We start from the raw sequence: 27,026 nt of genomic DNA, 5'->3' as shown, positions 1-27,026 counted from the left end.
TAACCATTGCAATAATTTACCAAGGTCTGTGGTGTGTTCTTAATCACTGGCGGTTTTTAAACCAAGATGGATGTTAGAAATGATATGCTCTAGTTCGAACAGGAATTCATTAGAGAAGTCCTATGTATTAGGGTCACAATGGTCCCTTCTGGCCTTAATCTAGGAACCAAAAAGAATAAGACCCACTCATTATATCACCTGCTTTCTTTCCTACTTTCAAAAGGGTGCCCTAACACTAGAATCTGAGGGGATATACTTCTCTCCTTTGTGCAGCCATAGTCCCCACCAAAATGTCAGCTCAAGAGCAGAACTTGATTGCACCGAGGGAGTCGAGAGCCCACAGTAATTGGAGAAAGTACAGCAACTTCTAGTCATTCTCCTAATACAAAACAACAATCAATGATATTAAAAGATGGCAAATTCAGAGCTGATAATGGGAAATCCTTTTTCATACACAACACAAAATTAGCCTGTAAATCTGATTGCCATAAGATATCATTGATGCTGAGAGTTTAGGAAGATTTGAAAAAGCATTGATCAGTAAATGGATAAGAATTTCTAGAGTTTGTATAGTAAATGTTAACATGTATATGCAAGAGTTTTGTCAGGGATATAAACATTCATGCATCGGGGTATGACCAACTCCTTATTAATAGAGATTAGGAGAAAACTTTCCTTGGAGGCAGGTTGTTTCCGAACTGCCTGATGCATGGTTTCTTGCACCTTCCTCTGGAGCAGCTGGTACTGACCACTGTCAAACAGGATACTGGATTAGATGGACCACTGGGCTGATCTAGTACAGCAATTCTTACATACAGAGAAAGCAGCCACAAAGCACAAACGAAACAAAGACTATGTGGAAAGAAGTTGAGTTACTGTCCCAAGTTACAAAGACTAGCTGTATGCTTTTTAATAAGAAATATCAGTAAACCCACATCTCTTATGCCATTGTTGATCTAGACTTCTAAGAAGTTATGCTTCTTTTGATCTCCTATGATAGTGAGTACTCCTAACTATTGTCATTATTCTCCTTGTTACGGTATTGTGCAGTAAGATGACTAAAAGGAGGGTCTGCTCATTATCCACTATGCCCTCCAATTTTGTCTACATTTTAAAACACTCCTACCTTTCCAAGATAAATCTCACTCTCACAGCCCTGCACTGCGCTAGGGGATCACACACTTTGTAGTTTCTGTAGGATGATCTTATGGCATACACCAGGGGCTCCTTGCATTCCTCTGTTCCACCACACAATCTCCTTGTGTGCCACCCTCCCATCCCTCTCTATTTCTAAAAGGACTTAAGTCATGCAGAGAAAATAGATTTGCTTCTTTAAACCAAGAAACTCACTCCTCCAATTCAGCAGTTCCCGTAGGTGAGAGTAAATCGGGGATTAATTTAATTGGTGTGGTGAATCTCCATACAAACGCAGACTGAATCTTACCTTCCTTTCTCCTCTGCCTTGCCCAAATTGCAAGCTTTAGGAGTGGGTGGTACCAGAAACAGTTTCCTGCCACTGCTACCTAATTAAGTATGGACTTCTCCGTTTTTATGTTCACAGTTTCATTTCATTTCCTATATAGATCCTGTCACCTCCAGAAAAATACAAACTTTTTCATATCCGGTAAACTATAAAGATCCAAATTCAGCACTAATTAATGTTTAATACCCTGGAGTTGGCCACCTCTGCATACTCTTCTTCTGTTAATCCAAGTAATACAAAATTTTTGGTCTAAAATAGTTGTGATTCTAGTAATCCCTGAATGTTTAGACACACCTTCTTTAATCAGCCCAAGATTCTTTTACCTTCCACAGTTACTCCACTGGTTAACTAGGTGTTCGTTAAGAGGGATTTGTCTAAACAGAAAGACAAGGGGAAGGGAGACTCGGAGCAATAGGGAAAGAACAGGTGAGAAAAGAGAGGGAAGGAAGGCAGAAGAGAGGTGTGGAATGAGGCTAGGGTAAAGAGACTGGGGGCTTGTCCACACTTAAAAAGCTGATGTGGCATGTCAGTGAAGATACTACCTAGATAATCCACCTCCCTAAGAGGCGCTGTCTGCACTGGGAGTTAAGTTGGTATAACTGCATCGCTCAGGAGTGTGGATTTTCCACACACCTGAGCAACATAGGTTATACTAGCATAAGTTGCTAATGTAGACCAAGCCTGAGACAGGGTTAGAGGGGGTTGAAGCAAACAGCCAATCAGCACAGGGCAGAAAAAGTCCCGTCAAAATTTTAGAAAATGTGTCCATTGGTCCCACCTGAAGGTGCCTCTGCAGCTGCTGTGCTGGCTTCAGTCTCTGGTTGGCTCTTCCATGTAGTCTTTCTGAAACACCATATAGCTAAGGGGAGGGGATGCACTAAATGGGGTCTGAGGTTAAAATGGGTGTCTCCCTTATATAGTTCTCAGTCCCAAAGTAGGGTAGGTCCAATTTTACCTTTTCTCACATACCCCAGTGCAGCAGTACCTGCTTAAGCTGCTTCTGTATTTACATGCATTGTCTAAGAAAATTTCCTGGCTTTTCAGCATTTGGTGCTGTTGGGCACAGTTTAGCTGACAATGTAGTTACAAGAGATGAACTGAGAGAAGCACTTAGACCAGGTCTTGTCAAGTGGGCTTGGGCTGAATATGGAAGAGAAGCTGAGTTACTTGCCTGGAGGAGGAGGCAGCGGCAGCAGCTGGAAACAAAAAGGCTGAATTTCCTGCTTCAAGTGTTAGAGATTGTACAAGGAGAGCAAAGGGTCATGAGAGCTCTCCTCTGGTACTTTGATGGAGGCACAAGCTCTGTGAGGAGTAGCAGTTGCACATTGCATTGTACACTGTACACCATGGTAACTGAAGGAATTTTCCATGCTTTGGAATACATGTTTATTGAAAACAATGGGAAGGAAGATATATCCCACTTACAAGTTTGTGGGGATGAGAGGAAATGATGCGGGAGGAAACAATAAAGGCTCTGGTCTCCCATACTAGTATTTATTTGCTGGAAAAGTGTCAGATTAAATAATTCTCCCTTCAACAGGTCAGTCTCTTCAAGTATGAACTGGAGAGGACAGTAGTAGAGAGGTAGACCGTTAATTTCACTGTGCCCATATCTACACTAGGGGGGAAAAGGTGTTAAAACATGTTAGCTAACTTGTATATAAATATTACTTATTTTCCTAGTCTAGACAAGACCTTGGTGATTGTGTGGAATATACATCCAGAGACTTTGCAGAGCTTTCTAATCTTTTATTGCCTTTTTTGGGGACTGGGAACTAGTAAGGACAAAGTAGGCCTAATGAAGTATTGAGGCAAGGATTTAATTGTTTTCAGACGGAGGTAAAGAGAATGTATTTTGCTGGTTGTACCACCTTGGATCTATGCTTTCCGACATATGGAGGAGATACAGTACTTGCTGATTTGGAAATCTGTGGGAATGAGATGTAAGGGGAATATGACAACATTCTTTTAAAATGCATTGCATACTATCTACATGGATGCATTTTATTGTAAAAAAAGATTAATCAGAGTTGGGTATATACAGTAGCCTTTCAATAGAACTTAAAACCAAAAAACCATATTACTTCCTGATAGCCAGGAATAGAAAATGCAAGCTGTTCCTGCTAATACAAGTGTTGACTGAAGAATTCTTAAATTATGGCTCTCTGACCTTCTGCTAAGTGTACATCAAATAGGAAAAACAAACATTATAAATGTCCAAAAGTTTATCTTAAGTTGAAACATTGCACTTTCATTCTGATTACCCAGAAGTCCTTGACTTGTGCATGGAAGTTCTCTGAGGATTATTTAATTTTAGTTTAAAGAAAGCACGACTAATAAAAAAAAAGTGTAGTAAAGTTTCTGTTTTACCTGAGGGTACAAAGGCAGAGAAGATTTTTGAAGTTGTAAAAAGATAAATATAACATTTGGGGTACCAGATCCCAGATAGGAGAGTCAGAAGGGAATTGGAAGTGAGGAAGGTGAGGTGGTACCCTCTAAAGAGCCTGGAGGTATGACAAAAGAGAGGCAGCTGGGAATGCTGCTTAGAGATATGGAAGTCAACTGCATGTTTAAGGGTGGAGTAGAAGGAACCAGAGTGACATTTCAGAGTCAAGTGGCACCTGAGCTAATCCAAAGGGTTGTCCTGGGCAACTGCTCTGCCTTATGGTGTCCCATTACGCTTTATTCTCTCTCCCAGCTTTTCAATGGCTACATGAAGCCATTGGGAGAGCTAGTGAGACAACATGGATTGAAGTGTGAGCAGTACATGGATAACACCCAATTCTGTATAGTCTCTACGTCTGAAAATACTACTTCCAAGCTTTTCTTGCTAAGATCATCATGTGGATGAAGAGAAGCTGGCTGACAGTTAATGTGGATGAGACTGAAGTAATGCTAGTGAGATGAGGGAAGCAACCTAATGAACAACTCCTGCATAACTGTCCTTTCTAGTAAATGCATCAACCTTCAAACTGTAATAGAAGGAATGGATAGATATGTCATCTTGGTATTGTCCTCTGTACTATCCACAGTAACTATTTTGTAATATTAAGTATGTAAATGCTTCTATGTAATGTGGTGCTTCCACCAGGCTTTTTTTTTTAAGACTGTCAATTAACATTAAGGTGTATACACTTTCAAAGTAAACTTGAAGCATATGTGGCTGCAGTCATCTGCTTCAATCTATTTAATTGGTTTTGGGGAAATACTCTTGAAGTATAATTTTAAATGGAAGGAAGATACCCATCAATGGAGTGTTTGGAGAAAGCCAAAACAGTCTGCAAAGTACATGGAGCTGTGGGGAGGGGGAGGCTTACTCTTTAGTGGGTCAAAATCTCACAGAATTTCATACAGAATTATCTATCATGCAAGGGACACATACATGAAAATTAGTCAGTTGTATTTTTAAATATTTTCAGGTACCATGCCTGCATCTGAACTTTGCCAATTCTTGTGGGTTTACAATCAATCTTTAAAATATGAAAAAGACAGTACAAATGGGAAATCATGAAACTGACTCGATACAATGCTGTCAGATACACTAAACTTGGGGAAATATTTTTATTTCAATTATAGTAATTCGTGAACGATAGTAGGCTGAAAAAAATTCTGCATAGTAATATTTTTAGTGTTCTATAATAGCCTTGCAGACTCTTAAGATAAATCTCTGTTACAGGATCAAAAATGGCCTCTACAATAGGTCTTTTTATAGCTGATGTTTTATTATTAATCTCCCAGTTGGGAAGATAAACTGTTATAACAGGTTTAGATACATGATCCAAGATTTGTATCTTCTAATTAAACTACTTCACTTAAATCCTTTCTCTTTACTGTATAGCGTTTCATTGAATGGGACAAATACACATGTTTTGAGTTTAAATAGCTGAGTGGTGTGCAGGTTTAGTCCCTATCTTTCTCTCTGAAGGCCAGCAGTTGTCCCAAGCTGCTGATATGCTCTGTCCAACATTGGTGATCAAACCATAAATGGCAGTGACTTTTTTCCTAGGCTTTCATTTCAAGGAAGAAAATCACACATTGGTACTAGTTGTTTAAGTTAACACCAATCATGTCTATTGGCCAATTTTATAAGCAAAATAAAAGGTGTGTACCAGAGGAGGATTCCAAAAAGGGCATTGTGAATGTTGCTTTTAAATAAACAAATGTTTTCCTTCAAAATAGGTTATTTAATGTGTTGAACCTTCAAATAGATTCCACAAGAATCTCTTAGATAAGAGTTTGTCTAACTGCAAAATAAGTTTAACTTAAAATATATAGTACTCAAAAACATCTGCTTTATTTTTGCTTTTGTAGAACGGCATGTTAGAGCATGCATCACATGGTTTTGCTATTCTATTGAGCATGTGAAACTGATACTTTTTAAATCTTCAGAATACAGAACACGTTCTGTACTATGCACAAAGCATAGGATGAGTGTATTGAACCAGGAAAGCAAGTTTTATCATCTGACTTCTGATTTCTTGTACAAAAAGCTATGTGTATTTTGTATTTTTACAAGCAACTTGATTTAAAATAGATAAAAGTATTTGTCTGGGAGGCTTTTAGTCCAGGAGAGTTTAAACAAATCCATATAACTAAGCTATTTTAACAGTCTTATTTTGGTTAATATTCTTGTTTTCTCTCCTCCCATCCTCCTCCTTAAGGTTTGTGCCTTAATTTTTATTCTAGAAATCTAGTCCTGTCTAAATTCCACTAAGAATAACTGTCATTTAAAAGCCAGGAAACAAGGTACTGTAGGTTCTACTTACGTTGTTCTGTGTTTGCTTGGTTGGCCAAACAGTAAGGCTTTTGCTTATTCAGTAATGCACCTAATCAATGCTTAACTTTCAGTACACTAATAGTCCTATTGGAGTCAGATGGGCTCTACACATGACTAAAGTTAAACAAGTGCTTAAGTGCATGCTGAATTAGGGCTATTTATTGTAGACCTGAGCAGGGTTCAACTTGTATAACTACAGGTATAGTCTTGTATCCTGATAAGATTATTTTTGAGAGGAAAGTGTGCCAGCGTTAACTCATTTTATTATATGCTTCATAATTTGAGTGGCTGTCATATCACAAATATTAAGTACACTTTATCACTGCACTTGGATTTAAAGTAAAAAAAGAAAAAGTACTATACAAATCACATTGATGGGCACATGTAAAACTTCAGTTTATATTTATCTTTTAGCTTGTCAAAATTCCCAAAGCTGATCTCCCAAATGAAGTGCATAACTTTAACTTCTACTTGTCAAATGTTGGCAAAGATAATCCTCAGGGAAGCTTTGATTGTGTCCAGCAAACTGTCTCAAGGTAAGCAATACTTAAATTTGTCCTGAAAGCAAATACTACGTTGGTTGTGTGGTCTAGAACAGAAACAGTGAAAGGTTGTAAAACTTCTTTTTTTTTTTTTTTTTTCAAACTACAGTAAAATATAACCTCTAGTTAAAATAGTATGGTCTCTTAAAAACTATAAATACCTGTTTTTACATATCACTGTTTTTGTTTTGCTTTCCAAAAACTAACTTCTGAATACTTTCTCACTTCACTAGTGCCATACTTGAAAAGTAGGCAGTATTGTCAATGCTTGGATCAGATCTGTGCTACTACTGTTTAAATATGGCTATACCTGGCAGCATTCTAGCATGGTTTCTCTGACCATGATGGATAAGGATTTTAAGAACTACTACACTAGTCAAAAATCTTATCCACAATTGTATGACTACCCTGTTCCAGATCTGGTTGCAACACAGCAATTCCTTGACACTGTACAGTTGGGTTTGCAACAAGGCTTATACTGTTTACTTGCATCTATGCAGGCAAGACGGCTGTACCATGCTGGAGTAGAAACTTACAAGTGGGCAAAGGAAAATGGTGTTTCTGGTACTGTAGATGAATCCTGTCTTATAGACCAACTCCCTGGCTAATTTACAATGTTAGAACATGTATCGCAGACAAACAGCTATGCATACTGATCAGGGAAATTGAGCTAAAACTGCAAATAAACATCCATGCTTATACATGGGCGTAGATGACATAGTTCTACTCTCAGTCTAGGCAGTGCTAAAAGTCTGAAGTTTTTAAACCTGTGTGGAGAAACTACTAGAATCCAAAATACCAGTTTTTATGGTTTTAGAACAGTTGTGCAGAAACTTCTTGTTGAAATTTCACACAGTGTTTAATTTGTTCAGTTTTGAGAAGATCCTATGAATTATGATGGAAAATGCAACTGACACTTTTTAAAATAAAAATTTCCTGAAGTTTCATCACTGGAGTTGAGAAACTTAAATTTTAAACTGCAGTGGTTTGGAGTTGCCAACTGGTCAACCCAGGCTGCAGAATTACCCAGCAGTCCCTTTTCTTCTCTGGTCCCTTGTCTCCTTTACTTCTCTCTCCCACTCCAGTAGGCCACCCAAAATTATTAACCATTAGTGGCCATTTTGTAAGTGATAGCGTGCCCTACTTATTTTTGTTTAAGACATAACTAACATGTTTATCAAGAGTCTCGAGCAATTCATTAACATGAACATTTTGGTGTTAAAATGCCAAAGGATAAACTGAATCTTACTTGGGGAAAAAAAAAAGACTGTGCCCAATTGAAGGCTGGAGACCGCATTCAAGGAGTCAAGCAAGGGGTGCAATTTGCCTTGGGTAATGGAATGGAAGGGATATTACCTTGGCTTTTCAATATCCTAGTGCATTCTTTGAGATGTAACAAACTAAAGAACTTGGAAGTTACACAGTATTATAAAATACAACTTAATTTTGTCCATAGTAGAAATGGCACCCTACTCCAGTGGGGCACTCTTGTAGCTGTGAAATCTTAAATGTATTCTGGGATGTTAAAGCTGAGCTTGACCTAGCTGGCATGACTTCAGGGGAGTTAAAAATAAAATGGTAAGTGAAGGAGAAATGATCTGCTGAATGTTCCTTACCCATTCTATTTGGAACATTAAGCAGAGAATTGTGGGGTTGCTTTCAAAAATGTTGCAGGTCAGCTAGAGTCACTGTCCTTTATGGGATCAGAGCTACTCAGATACCACTGTAACTAGTATGCTTTTAACTAGGCATTTATGCTGTACTTGTCACAAAGTGTTAAAAACATAGTCATTGTTTTGAATTTGAATAGTCTTCCCTGCCCAGTACAGAACAGGAACTTTTATATTAAAACTCTTTGAGGAACAACTGTCTCTATAAATATTTACAGGTGTAGCACAGTTTTAATCCAGGTATGTAGGCTTCATTGTTGTTATAGTGTGCTTTAAGGCTTGAAGGGACACTGAACTACACATCTAGTCAGTGTTTTAATACACAAGTTACAAGACACTACACCTGCCCTTGAGTTTTTGTGGTTTTATTATCACACTTCACTGTTTTTCAAATGTTTGTCCCCTGTTCTTACATGTAAGACCCACACAAACAAATGTGGAAACTATGAAAATAGACTCTCTGGTGTGGAGTCAAGTGCAGAAAGTAAGCAAGTTGAGAAACAGAATTGTTTAACTGAAGGGTTAGAGAAATCTTAGGCTATGAGTAATGGTAAAATTGACACTGAGAATTAGGTTGATGGTTTTCCTTAAAAGGTTGGAGAGAGTTAATTAGAACTACATGAATGATTAAGGCCCTGTTACAACAGACAAAAAATATCACTTTTTCACTTACGTGAACTCAGTTGAGTGAGTTTAACATAATTTGAAAAGTCGTCTGAATGCTTAAGACACCAGCTAGGCATGCTTTATGTAGCGTTTTGGTACCATATAACTTTTGGTTAGAGGGGTGACTTTTTTTTTATTGAAATAGCTATACTGTTTTACAACCTCTAATAGCAGTATAAGGTTGTCTTAATCCAGCATCACTGTGTCCACTGGGGGGAGGACGGGGGAGGGGGGGAGGGAGGCGGTGTTCTACCATTTAACTGTACTTGTATAGTTAGTGGTATAACGTCTGTGTAGAGATGCCATAAAACACATATGAAGCTGTGTTAGATGACCGCTAGCTGTGGGATTGAAAAATGCACCCTTTATGGCAAATCTTAATGGGCAAAAATACCTCTAATTTTTATTCTGTATTGATACATTTAAGTTCAGAATAAAGTACTTATTCTTTTGAAACTGTATTTTCTTTCAATACTTTCATAGTTCTGGAGTCTCGCAGCTCAATTGTCTGGGATTTATACAGGATAAAATTACAGTATGTGCAACAAACGACTCTTATCAGATGACAAGAGAACGTATGACCCAGGCAGAAGAAGAATCTCGCAACCGCAGTACAAAGGTCATAAAACCTGGTGGGCCATTTGTAGGTATGGTTGTATCTAACTTTTTAATCTAATAGACAATTAGAAGGTAGTAATTCTGACTGTCTTCAAGATCAGAACTTTTTAGTCTACTGACACTGCTTACATCAGAGCATCTCAATTTTTTTGGTAGTACAGCTTCACATCATCTATTCACACTGCCCCATTCACCTCTTCTCCTTTTTCTCCCTTATTATGCTTCCTCCTTGTTCCCTAGCACATGCTGCCTGGATTTCCATTCTTTCCCAGAACCCTGTACATCCATTTCCTCAGTTCACTACTTCCTGTGCTCCTTGATTATTTCCTTCCCTTCTTAGACACTTAATATTCTCATTGTTTGTAACTACCATTACAAGTTATTTAAATATTACATTTGTTCATGGATTGACTTAGTGTTTCAATTTATAAAGCTATCAATATTGCCTTAACCTGTAGTCTGGAAAAGTGACACAGTGAAGTTTTGGTATACAAGATCATAAACCTAGGAGCTACAGAAAAGTGAATTCTGTATGCAGTGTGATGAATGTATTTTGATTTTAAAATCCAAATAGTCTGCTCTTATTATATAGAGATCCATGACAATAGAAACCATTCCATGCATGGTTGTTAGGCAGAGTCTATAGCCGGTTTGAAATAGTACCAAGATCACAGAACCTAGAGATGTATAGCTGGAAGAAACCTCAAAAGGTCATCTTGTCTATCCCCTCCCCCCCATCCTCATGCTGAGGCAGGGTCAAATAAATCTTTCTTAAAAACCTCTAATGATGGGGATTCCACAACCTCCCTTGGTAACCTATTCCAGTACTTGGCTATACTTTATAGTTAGAGAATTTTTCCTAATATCTGACCTAAATCTCCCTTGCTGCAGACTAAGGTATTACTTCTCCCTTTTATCTTCATTGGATAAAGAGAACAATTGATCAGCATCCCCTTTTCAACAGCCTTTCACTATGTGAAAACTGTTAGGTCCCTCCCTCAGTCTTTTCTGAAGACTAAACATGTCCAGTTTTTCTAACCTTTTCTTATGGGTCCGTTTTTCTAAACCTTTCATCACTTTTGTTGCTCTTCTGAGTCTCTCGAGGTTGTCCACATCTTTTCTAAAGTGTGGCACTCAAAACTGGACACAGTACTCCTGGCTAGAGCAGGACAGTTATTTCCTGTCTCTTACATGTGACAATCTTGTTAATGCACCCCAGAATACTAGCCTTTTTGTAACTGAATCTCACTGTTTGCTCATATTCAGTCTGTGATCCACTGTAACCTCCAGATCCTTTTCTGCAGTACTAAGGTCTAGCCAACTCTTCCCCTTTTGTATTTGTGCATTTTATTTTTCCTTTGTAAGTGAAGTACTTTGCACTTCTCTTTATTGAATTTCATCTTGTTGATTTCAGACCAATTCTCCAATTGTCAGGGTCCTTCTGAATTCTAATCTTGTCCTCCAAGATGGTTGCAACTCCTCCCAGCTTGGTGACATCGGCAAATTTTATAAGCATACTCTTCATTCCATTATCCAGTTCATTAATTAAAATGTTGAATAGTACTGGAGCTAGGACAGACACCTGCAGGATCCCACTAGAAGATTCATCACCCCAATTTGACAGTAAACCATTTATAATTATTCTTTGAGTGTTTTTTTTCCAATCAGTTGTACACCCATCTCATCTAGACCACATTTCCCTAATTTGCTTATGAAAATGTCATGTGGGACTGTGTCAAAAGTCTTGCTAAAATCGGGATCATGTCTACTGCTTCCCCCCATCCACTAGATCAGTAACTCTATCAAAGAAGGAAATTGTATTGTTTGGCATGACTTGCTCTTAACAAATCCATGTTGACCATTACTTACGACTTTATTATCCTTTAGGTGCTTACAAATTGATTGATTAATAAGGTACGCCTGAAGTCCCTGCTCCCTTATTCGTATTAGTGATCCAGTCAACTGTAGTGACCCTCTGTAGTAATAATATCTGGATGTGAATTTTGCCATATGGGAATGTAGAATTCCCTTAACACATATAGCTCAAATGACCTCAGGAAGCACTCACCATGCTGTGCTCCAGCTTACACACTCTTCTTCCTCCTCCTTCATCCAGCAGTGACCTCTGAAAATCTGGAAAGAAAGAGCAAGATATTTAAATCTTACAACAGTACTTCGCTGCCTGCATTTAACATTCAAGTCCAGTTATACTGCAGTGCTGAGTTGGCCTACAGCAAGCCATCTTAAATAGGTACCTACCTGGCCTGTTGAAATGCAAAACTGAATATATGCTGTCTGTGAACTGTAGACTCCAGGAAGGCATATTTGCTTATACTGGAACTATATCTGCTGCTCCTCTGTACAGTGAGGATCAAAATTCCTTCTTCCTGTAGACTGCCTTCAAAGAACAGCCTTTTGTTGCTTTACTGACTGAGATGCCGGTGGGTTTTTTTACTATTTTATTCCATTTTCAACATTCTGATGGGATATTCACCTATTTACTTAAAATTGTGTTCTCTTGAACACATCGTTCACTTTGGCTACATAAGCCTTCTAATTCATATCAACAAGCTTTAAGATGAGAATGTGCTTACCACAAAGAAATAAAAAAGTAGGTTCTATAGCCCTATGTCAGTCTCTCAGGATGTATATCCACAACTCCACTGAATTTTCAACCTCACATAGCTATTCCCTTCTTGAAGAAGCTGAGACAGGGATGGTTCTAATTCCTGTTAAGACAGGCCAAAAGTTTAGTATGGGTATGGAAGGATCTTAATACACTACAAATTTAAAACTAGGTTGCAATGAGGAATTTAACTGACTACAATTGTGTGAAACTAATCCAACTAAAATGACTCACTATTTAACACTGTTGTGCTAAAAATGCAAAGATTTATCTGTTCACATAGTTATGGTTATTTTTGAAACCAAAAGTGCAAGATCTAAGGCATTAATGTGATTCTAGGAATAGTTAAAAATGGTTGTTAATCTACACTGCAAAATGGAAATTTTTTTACTATTCCAGGAGATGACAGCCAACATAGGTGATTTCATACCATAAATGGAGTGGTTTTGTATGAAGTTTTGATGTCAAAGAAAGTATTTAAGAACCTGTTTTCTGGATTCCAGAGTGTCTAGCCTGTATTAAGGAAGAGGCCAGAGCCTCAGGAGTCTTAACACTCTCAGGTTTCTATTTTCCTACATAAGAACAGCCATACTAGGTCAAACCATTGGTCCCTCTAGCCCAGTATCCTGTCTAACAGTGGCTGGTGCCTTATGTTTCAGAGGGAAGGGAAAGAACAGGACAGTTATCGAGTGATTCATCCCGTCATCTACTCACAGTTTCTGGCAGTCAAGGTTTGGGGATATCCAGAGCATGGGGTTGTGTCTCTGACCATCTTGGCTGATAGCCATTGATGTTCATAGCCATGAACAGTTCTAATTCTTTTTTAATCTAGGTTGTTTTTTATTTTGTTTTTTTGTTTTGCTTCACAACGTCCCTTGGTAATGAGTTCCACAGGTTGACTGTGTGTTGTGTGAAGAAATACTTCATGATGTTTGTTTGAATCTGCTGCTTATTAATGGCATTGGGTGACCCCTCTTTCATGTGTTGTCTGATAATTCTGTTCTTTACTATAGTTTCAACCAGATTTCTGGTACTGAAGTTAAGCTTACCGGCCTGTACTTGCCAGAATCGCCTCTCTAGTCTTTTTTAAAAATCAGCTTTACGTTAGCCATCCTCCAGTCATTTGGTACAGAGGCTTATTTAAGCGATAGGTTACAGATCACAGTTAGTAGTGCTGCAGTTTCATACGAGTTCCTTCAGAACTCTTGGGTGAATACCATCAGAGCCTGGTGACTTATTACTGTAAAATTTATCAATTTACTCTATTGACACCTCATTCTTGGACAGTTCCTTAGATTTGTCACCATAAAAATAATGGGTCCCCTCACATCCTCTGCAGTGGAGACTGATGCAGAGAATTCATTTAGATTCTCCACAATGGTCTTGTCTTGCTTGAGTGCTCCTTTAGCACTTTGATCGTCCAGTGGCCCCACTGATTGTTTGGCAGGCTTCCTGCTTCTGAAGTACTTACAAAAACTAACAACAAATTTTTATCATCTTTTGCTAGTTACTCTTCAAATTCTTTTTTGGCCTGCCTAATTATTACTTGACTTCCCAGAGTTTATGCGCCTTTCTGCTTTCCTTAGTAGAATTTGATTTCCGCCCCCCCCCCAACCACTTCCTTTACTCTGTTTAGCCATGGTGGCCTTTTTTGGTCCTCTTACTTTTTTTGTTTTGTTTTTGTTTTGTTTTAATTTGGGTATACATTTACTTTGAGCCTCTGGTCTGATGTGTTTAAATAGTTTCCATGCAGCTTGCAGGCATTTCACTCTTGTGACTGTTCCTTCTAATTTCTATTCAACTAGCTTTCCCATTATTATTCCCCTTTTGGAAGATAAAAGCTACTGTGGTGTGTTTCTTTGGTTTCTTCCTCCCTACAAGGATGTTACATTTAATTACATTATGGTTGATAATACTGATCAGTTCAGGTATGTTCACCTCTTGGACCTAGTCCTATGCTCTGCTTGGAACTAACTCAATAATTGCCTCTCCCCTCTTGGGTTCCAAGATTAACTGCTCCAAGAAGCAGTCATTAATGGTGTCTAGAAATTTTATCTCTGCATCCCATCCTGAGGTGATGTACTCCCAGTTAATATGGTGATAGTTGAAATCCTCCATTATTATTGGGGTTTCTGGTTTTGTAGACTGTCTAATTTCCCTGAGCATTGCACAATTACAGTCAGTCACCATCCTGGTCAGATGGTTGATAGTACATTCCTACTGATCTACTCTTATTAGTCAAGCATGGAATTTCTATCCATAGAGATTCTATGGAAGTTTTGCTTCATTTAAGATTTTCAGTATATTCAACTCTATGCTTTCTTTCATATATAGTGTCACTCCCCCACCAGGGCAACCTGCTCTCATTCCTATATATTTGTACTCTGGTATTACTGTGTCCCATTGATTATCATCATTCCACCAAGTTTCTATGATGCCTATTGTTAGGATCAAGATCCTAATTTAATAACAGGCACTCAAGTTCACCCCCTTTGATATTTAGACTTACATTTTTATATAAGCACTTATAATATTTGTCAATATTTAGTTGTCTGCCTGTGTGATGTAATTGAATGGGACTCTTTTTGTTTGTTTGTTCGTTTGTACCTTATCAACTTCTATCCTCTCCTCTTTCCTAGGATATATAGTATCCCCTTTAATAAATCCTCCCCTAAGGGATGTCCATCTGAATCACATGCACCTTATGCCTGTCGGCTTTCCGCCAGCCCTTAGTTTAGAAACTCCTCTACAATCTTTTTAATTTTACATGCCAGAAATCTGGTTCCGTTTTGGTTAAGATGGAGCACATCCTTCCTGAATAGGCTCCTCCTTTCCCAGAAGGTTCCCCGTTCTTAATAAATTTAAAACCCTCCTCCCAATACCATTATCTCATCCACACATTGAGACCATGCAGTTCTGCATATCTAACTGGCCCTGCGTGTGGAACTGAAACCATTTCAGAGAACGCTATCAAGGAGGTCCTGGACTTTACTCTCTCACACAGCAGCCTAAATTTGGCCTTCAGGACCTCTTTTACCTTTCCTTATGTCATTGGCACCTATGTGTATCATGATCACTTGCTCCTCCCAAGCACTGCACGTACATCCATCTAGATATGTCTAAAGGTTTGCAACCCAGCAGGCAATTCACCACGTGGTTTTCCCGATCATCATAAACCCAACTGTCTATATTTGTGATAATCGTATCCACCTTTACTATTGCCTGTCTCATTCTAATAGCCTTCTGGGGGAGGGGACTCCAGTTATCTTCAGTGTGAGAGGATACCATGACATCATCTGGAAGGAGGGTTCCAACTACGGGAGAGTTTCCCTCCGCTCCAGCTTGATGTTCTTTTCCCCCGAGATTTTCATTTTCCTCAACCTCACAGAAGCTGTCAGACTGGGGGTGGGACCACTCTATTGTGTCCCTGAAAGTCTCTATGTACCAAACTTATAAGGAATTGGGTTTGGAGGAATACTCAGCTTTTAGCAAGTCTCAACTTTACTCCTTGATGGGAGCCAAAATAGTAAACCTATTACAGTAAAGTTCTTAGCATCAATAAATCTGAGTCCTGACTATAGTGGTAAATATTTAAGTGCTAAAAAAAGAATGCCTGGCCACTTTGCTTTGATTTTGGTGGGGAAGAGCTATTGCTACTAACCATTTATCTTTATGGAAAAATAGCCTGTTTGATTAAATAAGCTGTTGAACATGTTTACTTCATTATCTTTGGAGGGTGCCTTTACCAACATGCAGTATCACTTGAATTTATTGGGGAACAATGTTTTCTAGGCATGTAAAACTTTTCATTAGAAAGAGCATTTTTGAAACTTCTATGGATTTGATCCTTGGAACAAAGGTGTTGCATTTGACAGGTTCTTTCTAGTGAGAAATGTCAGGTCAGTTACATGGATTGTTTGGGTAATGGAGGTAAAATAGTTTCATTTTTGAAATTGTGTGGCACCAATGATTGGCTCTGACACTCCATTAATCAATTCAGTACTTGGTGTTGAATGTAAGTTTTTTGTTTTTTCCCCCCAATAAATTTCACAACCATATGGCTTGTACATTCACTTCCAAGTTATGGTGCTGTTAATATGTAGATTTGGGTTCCTTAGGCACCAATGGAGAACATGTTACTCACAGGAAGTACTTATTTGCATACGAGTTTTGTCCTCATTTAAAACATTAAAATATCCCATTAGTTTGATGATTAACTTTTCTCAGCCTGTAAATTACTTAAGAAAATATTGAAGGCATGCATCTGTATAAACAGAGCAACATATCTTGCCCTCCTAGCAATATCATTTACATTTGGGTAACTTCATATCAAACTTTTTGAGTTCTTAAAATGTTGCATTTTATGATACCGTCTTTGGACTAAACAGTACTTGTTCATATAACTCTCTGAATTAAACTTTGGGAAAAATCAGATGTTAATAAATCATACAAAAGCTATTAATTTCCCCCCCCCCTTTTTAAATTCTGGACTTAGGTAAAAGAGTACAGATTCGGAAAGCACCACAAAGTATTCCAGATGCAGTGCCTGAGAGGAAAAGGTCAACACCCATCAATCCTGCAAATACAATACGAAAGACGCACGTAAACAACAGTGTTTCTCAGCGACCATATAGAGACAGGGTGATTCACTTACTGGCACTGAAGACCTACAAGAAACCAGAGCTACTTGCTCGCTTGCAGAGAGATGGCGTTAATCAAAAAGACAAGAACTCCCTTGCAGCTATCCTTCAGCAGGTGAGAACATCTGGACAGGATGTCTTTCCTGCTCTTTCTGCTCCTTCTCCTGGTTGTTTCTTAATATAGTTCAGGACATTACTGCCATATTTCATCTAGAAAAGTGAGGGTTCACTTTGGTGAATGACGGACACATTCATTGATACTGGCTCTTTGACAGACTTCTTGAAAAGCTGCCCTGTTTTATGAGTACTTAAAACAAAACAAACTGGAAGTTTAATGAGTTATAGGGGAAGTTTGTACTATTGAAGACTTCTGAAGCTCTTCATGAGTGTTAGGGAACAATTGCTGGGTATATTTTTAGCTATCTTGTTCCTACTGCAGTTTTTTTCCCCAGGAGGCTTACTCTTGTTACTCCAAGCTGCTTAATTTGTGAACATAGTTTCTCTTAACTGTTCAGACTAATTCATTAAGGAACTTATTATGTTTCCATTGACAAGTTTACTAGCCCTTTTTATAAAGAGGAAAGCAGTTTTGGGGGTAATGATTATGCAGATTTTTTTCTCATTTAAACAAGTGTAGTGGCCTATAAGTTGGTGCCTAACCACATTGAGTTCTATTTCAATCCCAGGATAGCTAGTTAAATATTTTGTAACTCTTATTTAAATGTTACAGTAAACGAAAATATTGGTGTTCTGTCACAGAAAATTTCTTTAAATAGTTCGTTCTTCCCTAAGAAGATGAATGATATTTTAGAATGAACTTCATATCTCTTTGCAAAAGAAAATATGGGGGGACCTGCTATTTATCTCTCTCCACTGTGAAAACTGACCATCTATTCTTTTGTTTCCTATCTTTCAACCAGTTACTGATCCTCTTATCCCATGGCTGCTTACTTTGCTAAAGAGCCTTTGGTGTGGGACCTTGTCAAAGGCTTTCTGAAAGTCCAGATACACTATATCTGCTGGGTAATCCGTGTCCATATATTGGTTGATGCCCTCCAAGAATTCTAATAGATTGGAGAGGCATGATTTTCTCTTTACATAAGCCATGTTGACTCTTCCCCAACATATTATGTTCATCTTTTGTTCTCTCCATGAACGTAACTTTTTTTGTAGTGGAGTTATAATTCTTTTGGCGAGGGTAGTGGATTTTTATCCTTCACCAAAATTATCCTTAAGTTTGCGATCTGTAATTTTAGGCATGCTCTTGGACTCCTGGACTCAAAGAGTTGAGTTCTCATTTCATGTCCCATTATAAACAGTTGTGAAAAAAAATGCTTGCTAGGATACCTTTTTAACACTCTGCTTTGCCTATCCCCATATTGGCTACCAGGAGGCTGTAAATTTAGTCTCACTTCATTTTATTCATCTCTAAAAAAAAAAAAAAAAAAATGTGGTATGGCTTAAGCCACCACTTACAGTAAATATGTATGAAAAGAATTCTGTAATTTCCCTCTCCGTAATGGTTAATTCATTGACTTTTAAACCAGGAATAAGTGTCTTGTGTCCATTTGTGAATTGAGCAATAATAAATATGCTTAAATCAGTTTTTCAGACAGTAAGATTAAATTTTAAGTGTATGTAGACTGAAGTATTTTTATGCAACTGTTAGTGTGTTAGCAATTGTCATTTTCTGTAGCTTACTGTAATAGTTCTAAAAGATTAGGATGACAGATTCTGAAACTTCAGCCACGGTGTAGCTGCGTAGCAAAGGAATTGGACCTAGATGAAACATTGACACCTTTTTAACCTGGATCAAAGAAAAGGATCGCTAACAAACTTTGTACATCTGCCAGAACAATAAATTGAAAGTTTGAATAGTGCTTTTGTTAAAACGTTCAAGGTCAGATGTCAGTTAATTGTCAGCCGGTTGGGACGCATTTTGTCCCGATATCCGCCGGCAGCACTGTTTTTTTTTTTTTTTGCTCAGCCAGCAGGACTCGGCCACCCCTCCACCCCCATGTGTCCCGATATTTTCTTCCCCTCATCTGGTCACCCTATTTTTACTATGACACTGCAGTTCCCTTGTACGACCTACTGATGCTAATATAAAATTCTAAAGGCCAGGCCTGCATAAGTGCACAGTGGGGGAAGGGGGAGAAGGGTTCAATGATTTTTCTCCAATCCATCCGCCTCCATGACTGCGGTATGGAATATCTGTCTCAATGCCTGCTACCTCCCCAGCGCATGCACCTTTCAGAAAAGTGTGCCATGCAAAGTGCTTGAATTACTATTTGGCCTTCAGAAGCCAGCAAGGATGGTTGCTGGTTCAGTATAATGCTAACTCATCTTATTTCTACACTACAAAGTTTTTATTTTTAGTTCAGTTCGCTATCATTTCATCAGCAAAGTTCTAATAGACCTTTTATTAGAAAGTGTTATACCATAAATCAGGGGTGGGCAAACTACGGCCCATGGCTCAGCCCCGCTCTGGCCAGGGTGCAGGGTTGGGGGCCGCGCCCCGTGGCTCCCGGAAGCTGCGGCATGGCTCTGCTCCGGCTTCTACACGTTCCAATGGGAGCTGCAGGGGCAGTGCCTGCGGACGGGGCACCGTGCAGAGCCACCTGGCTGTGCCTCCACATAGGAGCCAGAGAAGGGACATGCCACTGCTTCCGGGAGCCACTTTAGCTAAGCGCTGCTCGGAGCCTGCCCCAGCCCATATCCTCTCCCCACGTCCCAACCCCGTACCCAGCCCTGATCCCCCTCCTGCTCTCCAAACCCCTCGATCCCAGCCCGGAGCACCCTCCTTCACCCCAAACCTATCATCCCCAGAGCCTGCACCCCCAGCCAGAACTTGCACCCCTTCCCGCACCCCTTCCCGCACCCCTGCCCCAGCTCTGATCCCCCTCCGAAACCCTTGGTTCCTGCCCAGAGCACCCTCCCACACCCCAAACTCCTCATCCCCAGGGCTCGCACCCCCTCCCACACCCCAACCCCAATTTTGTGAGCATTCATGGCCCGCCATACAATTTCTATTCCCTGATGTGGCCCTCGGGCCAAAAAGTTTGCCCACCCCTGCCATAAATGGTCTTGAGTACAAAATATATTCACTTTTAGTTAGGGGCTGAAACTGAGAGCCTAAATGTACTTACTGTTTGCACATGTAAGAAAGCATTCTTTATTGAAAGTACTACTGTTACGTTGCTGTTCCTAACAAATGGGTCTACTCTCTTTGATTTGGGTAACTTATTTGTTTCAGACAATATGGTGGATCACTAAAAGGCTTTACAGGCAAAATATAGGCATATACAAGTCCTAGTATTTGTTTCTTGAAATACAATATCACAACCAGCTATGACAGAATACATAAAATACTTTAAAAATGAGATGTGTAACAATACAAAACATACCTAATAAATGTACTTGATCCACTAGCACACATTCAGATACCCTCTTTCTTTGAGACTTAGTCCAAATTTTTTGGGGGGAAGGCAAATCTGCATAAATCACAATGATTGTGTCCATATGCTTTTCAGTGTACAAGGCTCTTTAATATCTTGACTAGGAGTAACAGGCAAAGGGCCGGTTTCTGAACTTCAGAGGTCTGTTACAGATAGTACAGTTTGAAGGTCTAAAATGGGATTTGAAGGGGAAAAGTTGCCAAATTAATGCTTTGATGTGGCAGGCATCAGTGAGCACGGCCTTTTACCAACATGACTTTTTTCAAATACACAAGGAAAGGAAGGGGGACCTGTCAGAAGCTGTCTTAAAGCAGAGCACTAATAGGATGTATATGCTAATAAACAACAAGGCATTAACTAGTATGGAATTATGAGTACAACATTTTTTCCTGGCATTCATGGATATCTGTTTTGCATGTACGCTTGGGGCTTATAGATTTAGGTGTGGAACAGGGCATGTACATCCTTTCTCAGTTACATTTGTGCAAAATTTTACTTGTACCCTTATTGCATGACTAAAATGTATTGATGTACATGGCTGAAATTGTTTTACATCTTCATTAAACCAAAACTTTTTAGGTATACTTAAAAAATAAAAGTCAACTCATTAAACTTCCAACACTTTTTGTCCCTTTTTCATTAAAGGGAAAATTTAGTGCCGGGTCAAGTGTTGTACTATTTTGACAATCTCCGGTGGAATGCTACAACTTCATGTGGTTTCTAGGAAGTGTGCATGTACTAAACTCCATGACCCAGTCTCTGGGAAACAAGAATGGCTACCTATTTTTGTCATAATCATTTGGCTAGATAAAACTGCGATTACTGGCACTGCAGCATGAGTTACCACTATTCTTAGTGCTGTGCCAATTTTCTTTTTTTTGTGATCTAGCATCATTGATGTCAGCAGAACTGTGTTGGCTGCTATTCCATTAGAAATACAGGAAAAATAAACACTGGAATTATAATGTTCGAACTTGAATGCCTAAAGTTAGAATTCTGCATTTGTATTTAGTCACGTAAATATGAATAAGCCTGACTAATGCACATTGACCTTCAGATCTTTTAAAAAATCAGGCCATTCTTTTATAAGTACCTAAATTCACACACCCAAGATTGAAAATTTTGGCATACAAAAATGTTCACTATATGAAAGGTCTGTCCTTTATTGCCTTTAAAGCCGAAGGCTAGTAAATACAGAATACATTTTTCATAGTTATATTTTCAACCTATATTTAAACTGTCCAATTTACTCTAGTATTATAACTTGTAGATAGCGTTAATATTTGTATTTTTAAATATATGTTTGTAGGTAGCCAACTTGAATCCCAAGGACAACTCTTACACTCTGAAGGATTATGTATTTAAAGAGATCCAAAAAGATTGGCCTGGATACAATGAGATAGACAAACAATCACTGGAGTTAGTACTTTCTAGGTAAGTTCAATCTTTTTCTTTAAAGGTAACAATAAAAGAATACATTGTTTGAGAAGTAACAGGCTTCTTTCTTCCCAAATAATGGAAGATCTATTAGAGCATCTTTTTCTTGATTTTTCCTTGTAACCTGGAATATGGGTGATCTTTACAGAAAACTAAATTCATCTCAGAATGCCACCAGCACCAGTCATTTGGAATCTCCTCTAAGTTCTTCTAAAGATGCTGCATCTGCTTCTCCTTCCCAGGTATTTAATTTGTGATTTTCTTTACATTGCAATATGATGCAGTCAGACTTAATACATACGAGTTTTATATTGGTGTGAAAGCTTTAATAATGTAATGAGAAGGCACCAATACCCCTTCTAATGTATGAAGAAGGTGAAGCAACTATTGCTATATAATTGGATGGTGGCATAGAATATAACTTAAAAAAAAATAGTTGCACCATGGAAGACTGTGGAACTGATGTGTGGGGTTTTTGAAAAAAATTCTTGTCATGTAGTTCCTAATAACCCTGTGCAGTAACTCCTCACTTAACGTTGTAGTTATGTTCCTGAAAAATGCAACTTTAAGCAAAACGATGTTAAGCGAATCCAATTTCCCCATAAGAATTAATGTAAATAGTGGGGGTTAGGTTCCAGGGAAATTATTTTCACCAGACAAAAACTCTCTCTTGCTCTCTCAAGTTTTAAACAATTTAATACTGTACACAGCAATGATGGTTGTGAAGCTTGGTTGAGGTGGTGGAGTCAGAGAATGGAAGAGGGTGGGATATTTCCCAGGGAATGCCTTACTGCTAAATGATGAACTAGCACTCGCCTGAGCCCTCAAGGGTTAACACGTTGTTAATGTAGCCTCACACTCTACAAGGCAGCACAAATGGAGGGAGGGGAGACAGCATGCAGACAGACAGAGATACACACCCTGTGTGTGTGTGTGTGTGTGTGTGTGTGTGTGTGAGAGAGAGAGAGATGTGCATTGCTCCTTTAAGCTGAACTGTCAGCTGTTGCACAGGGAACTTAGGGGAGCTACCGGTCCACCCTGGTTCCAAGCCTCCACCTAGCTCCAACAGGCTGCTCTTTCTGCAAGCAGTGGACAAAGCAGGCGGCTGCCAAACAACATTATAAGGGAGCATTGCGCAACTTTAAACGAGCATGTTCTCTAATTGATCAGCAACGTAACAACATTAACCGGGACAACTTTAAGTGAGGAGTTACTGTATTTGGAGAGCAGATAGCGTTGTAGTAAACCAGACTTCTACATAGATGGCTCATAAAATGTTTTGCAAACATAGATTCTCAAACTGTGCCTATTGCTATGGTATCTGAACTCGTAAGTGACCATACAAAATGTAACTATTAATAGCATGCTGGCAAAAGCTGTGTCCTTACTCAGGGTTGAACTTGTCCTCAGAGGCTTAACTTTTTAGGTGTCAGTCACTTTCTGGTTGTTAAATACTTAAACAAAAAATATACCTCATATATTGCCAAACAGTTTATCTTGGTGTGTCTTGGTATTTCAAATGAAGGCAAGGTATTTGTATTACTTAACTCTTGTACCCCGTTGCATGCTGTGGGTGTTTGGTCCTTCTGTACTGTCATATTGTTTTGATATTTCTGGCATGCAGGCATTTTTATGCTGCAGCCTTTTAACCCTTAGTTTAAATGCAGTATCTACCCTGGACAGGACAGAACTAAGGTGTTTTAGGGCAGCAATATTCTGTTTCTGCAAAATATACTTGAATTTATTTTTGCTGTGGGTGTTATTGAGATATCAGTTATGATTAAGTGTAGTCCACTGGTTAAAGCATGGAACGGAGTTAGAAGATCTGGGTTCTAGATTCAGCCTGACTGCAGGTGTCAGAGACCTTGGATAAATCACTTATTTCTCTGTGCTTCCCTTGTTCATATATAAAACTGAGAATACCCACTTTAATAAAGCACTGGGAGACTTGTAGATTAAAACCACTATTTAAGATAAAGTATCAGTGATTGCAGTAAAAATATAAAATAGCACTATAAGAAAGGCAGTAGAAGAGCGTTCTAAAAATGATTGGGTGGTGCTTTCATTTGCTGTTTCAGGACAGGTGAAACTAAGTACTGAACATCCTGTACTGAGGCCATTAACATATTCGGGACGGGGAAATAAAAATACATACCTGTTTCTTGCCAACTTTGGCTACTGTTTCTCATGGTAACAGTGAAATAGTATAAATTGTGTGGTTCTGTCTTCTCATCTGCTTCAACACACACATTGAATCTGGAAGTAATTCAGCTGTGTGGTACAGAGCTGTGCCTGGCACTTCTGGTCAGAGGCACTGCTTTGTACTGAAACATAAGCAATATATGCTTGTTAAGCAAACTGACATGAGTCAGATAGTATTTCAAAAGAACTCCAGTATTCTCTGAGGATAATTTAGACCCCAGGCTCCCTATAGCAGAAACTAGATTTTTCCTTGCCACTTTTTGAGGTTTAGGATTTCTGATTAAAAAAAAAATGTTCCACGTTGGTTGGAACTGCTTGAATAAAACAGACTATATGGAGGCAGCAACTGTTTACTTACTGAATGTATCTGCACTGCACAAATATCTAGAGTACTGACTAACCTGCCATGTTCCAGCATGGACTGTGATACTTCCCCAGACAATGTCTTATGTGGTTCCAAAGTCTTGGTCACAGATCTGAAGGGGATCTTCTCAGGATGACAATTTTTTTAAAGCTATCTAGATTTATTTTTTAAGCATGAAACAATGCACATGTAGCTGTCATGATCTTCATCTTATCTAAAATAAACTAGCAAGCATAAGAGACTAGGTTTTAATCAGTTTATTTTAGACATACCTTAGAATTGGACTAAATGGAAACTAATGGTCTTTTTTTATTGCAGAAACGGCTGTTGGATTCAGATTTTATTGATCCTTTAATGAATAAAAAACCAAGAATATCTCACCTTACCAATAGAGTTCAACCAACATTAAATGGTCACTTGACTGCTTCCAACGAGAGAGCTGCTGCTGCACCACCACTTCCCCCTGCAGTCGCTGCCACCCCAGCTCCTCCAACGCTTCCTTCAACTCGCCTTCCTGTTTCAAATCCTCTTCAGCCTGTAAACTCTAACTCCAATTCCCCTAGCACTCCTGAAGGCCGGGGGACTCAAGACCTGCCTGTTGATAGTTTTAGTCAGAATGGCAGCAGCATCTTTGAGGACCAGCAAGAAAAATATACCTCTAGGACTCCTTTGGAAATGCCAGCACCCACTGTAGTTGAGTTAGCGTGTCCAAAGTCAACAGATGAGATACATTCAGTGTTGCACAAAAAATCCAAAAAGAAGTCAAAAAAACATAAGGAGAAGGACCAAAGCAAAAAACATAACATGGAGAGTATTGAAGAAAAGGAGAAAGACCTTAAGAAAGAAGAAATTGTCAAGCTGAAAAATTCCAGTTTGGATTCAAGTGAAGGTATTTAAAGTGCTGCTTTTTTAAATTACTTTATGGATAAGTGAGACTGATCTGGTGGGTAAAACAATGGACCAGAAATAAGACCTCAGTTCCACTCCTATCTGCTACTGACTTACTAAACTTGGAACAAGTTACTTAACCTCTCTCTGCTGCCTCCTTCCATAGCTTTAAAATGGGAATAATGATAGTTACCTGCCTTTACATATAACAATTTTCACCTGAACCAAAGTGCAAATTATTACCTTACCAAGGTTTAAGGCTATATAAAAACAAAGAGGAGAAATGACACATGTACACAAGTACAGCTATATTGGCACTCCAGACAAAATGTTCTTCAATTTTATTTTTGGCCAGATTGACTTCAGCTTTTGAATAACAGGAATAATTCATATTTTAAAAAAATTATAAACAATTCATTGTTGGAAGGGATTGTTGGATAATCAAAAGGATAGAACAAAAAAGAATACTACTTTGGTTTTGTTTTATAAACTACAAGGTGTTCACATACCACTTTGAGTGCAGGGCAGTTCAATTATTAACTGTGTTGGGTCAAATCAATTTATCAATGGGCATCAGCACTGTTGATGTTTACCGCATTCTTCAGAGAACTGACTGTGACTTCATGGCTGTGAAATAACTTCTAAAGAAAAAGCAAACTAACTGAAATTTGACTGACCATACAGTAAACATTGTTATTGAGAACATTGTACTGTGTGATTCATTTCACAGTGGCTGGGAGACCAACCCACAGAAAATTAATGAATTTTGAAAATTAACAAGTAAAAGTACACACTAAAGGCTAGAGATAATGTTGCATAACATACACTTAATTACAATTTATTTTTAATTATTGTACAGTAGCAATTGTAATTTTGTGCGTTTATAAAAAAAAAAAAAATCTAGCATTGTGAATCTTTACTCCAGAGTATTCCAGATCTCTCAGAGTTGGGAAGAGACTATCAGTTTTCTCTTTACAAAAAACCTTGCAGTTTACTCAGATGGTACTAAAGTCTCGATTTGGAAACTTCTCTCCTTCCTCTTTCCTGCTCCAGAAATTATTCTTACAACTACTTTAAGCAGTAGTGGAGAAGATATAAAAATCTTAAAATCCTGCTTGCAAAACCAAATAAAAGCTTACCTAATACATTTGCTTTCCTAATGCTTTTTAAAAAAAAAAAAAAAAAAAAAGGTTGTGGAATGTAGTTGTTAATTCAAAATCCATAAGATATCAGTTGGAGCTACAAAGTTTTTTAATATTGACATTTAATAAACAAATATCAAGTGTGAGTACGAGCAATTCCTTTAATCTTGCATTTGACGTTTTAAATAGGTTTTGTTAAATCAGAAGTCAGATTCAGCCCTCACCTAGTCTAAAACTGTTGTTTCATCTCTGGAAACAGAGCTGATTGTATAGATTGGACTCTCTTTGAAGGCATCCCTGCTCTTGTAGACTGAAAATCTTTGTGCTCCGTACACCAGTATATGATAGCATTCAGGATACTGTCGGTCAGTTACAGAATTCTAAATGTCTAGTAAAATTCTATATTGTGCCTTAAATTGATATTTATATTGCTAGAGCACCCACAACCTGCTGGGCACATTCAGAGGAAGACCTGATTATAAAATATTTTTATTTAAAAGAAATACTTATTCC

General features: G+C 38.5%; 1 protein-coding gene across 2 annotated transcripts in view; it reads left to right on the top strand.

The window, feature by feature from the left end:
- The window catches only part of ELL2 (elongation factor for RNA polymerase II 2), a 58,338-nt gene that overhangs the window by 17,358 nt on the left and 13,954 nt on the right, over window positions 1-27,026 (top strand). The window contains exons 3-8 of one of the 2 annotated variants that reach the window (XM_065406035.1): window positions 6,675-6,796; window positions 9,622-9,785; window positions 16,878-17,137; window positions 21,790-21,914; window positions 22,066-22,159; window positions 24,802-25,372. In XM_065406035.1, the coding sequence (XP_065262107.1) occupies window positions 6,675-6,796; window positions 9,622-9,785; window positions 16,878-17,137; window positions 21,790-21,914; window positions 22,066-22,159; window positions 24,802-25,372 (1,336 nt within the window). Of the gene's footprint in view, window positions 1-6,674; window positions 6,797-9,621; window positions 9,786-16,877; window positions 17,138-21,789; window positions 21,915-22,065; window positions 22,160-24,801; window positions 25,373-27,026 lie in introns of those variants that run through there. The other variant, XM_065406036.1, reaches the window with a different exon arrangement.

The sequence above is a fragment of the Emys orbicularis genome, chromosome 6 (genome assembly GCF_028017835.1).
Source record: "Emys orbicularis isolate rEmyOrb1 chromosome 6, rEmyOrb1.hap1, whole genome shotgun sequence".
NCBI lineage: Eukaryota > Metazoa > Chordata > Testudines > Emydidae > Emys > Emys orbicularis.
This window is presented reverse-complemented; position numbering and strand designations above follow the sequence as displayed.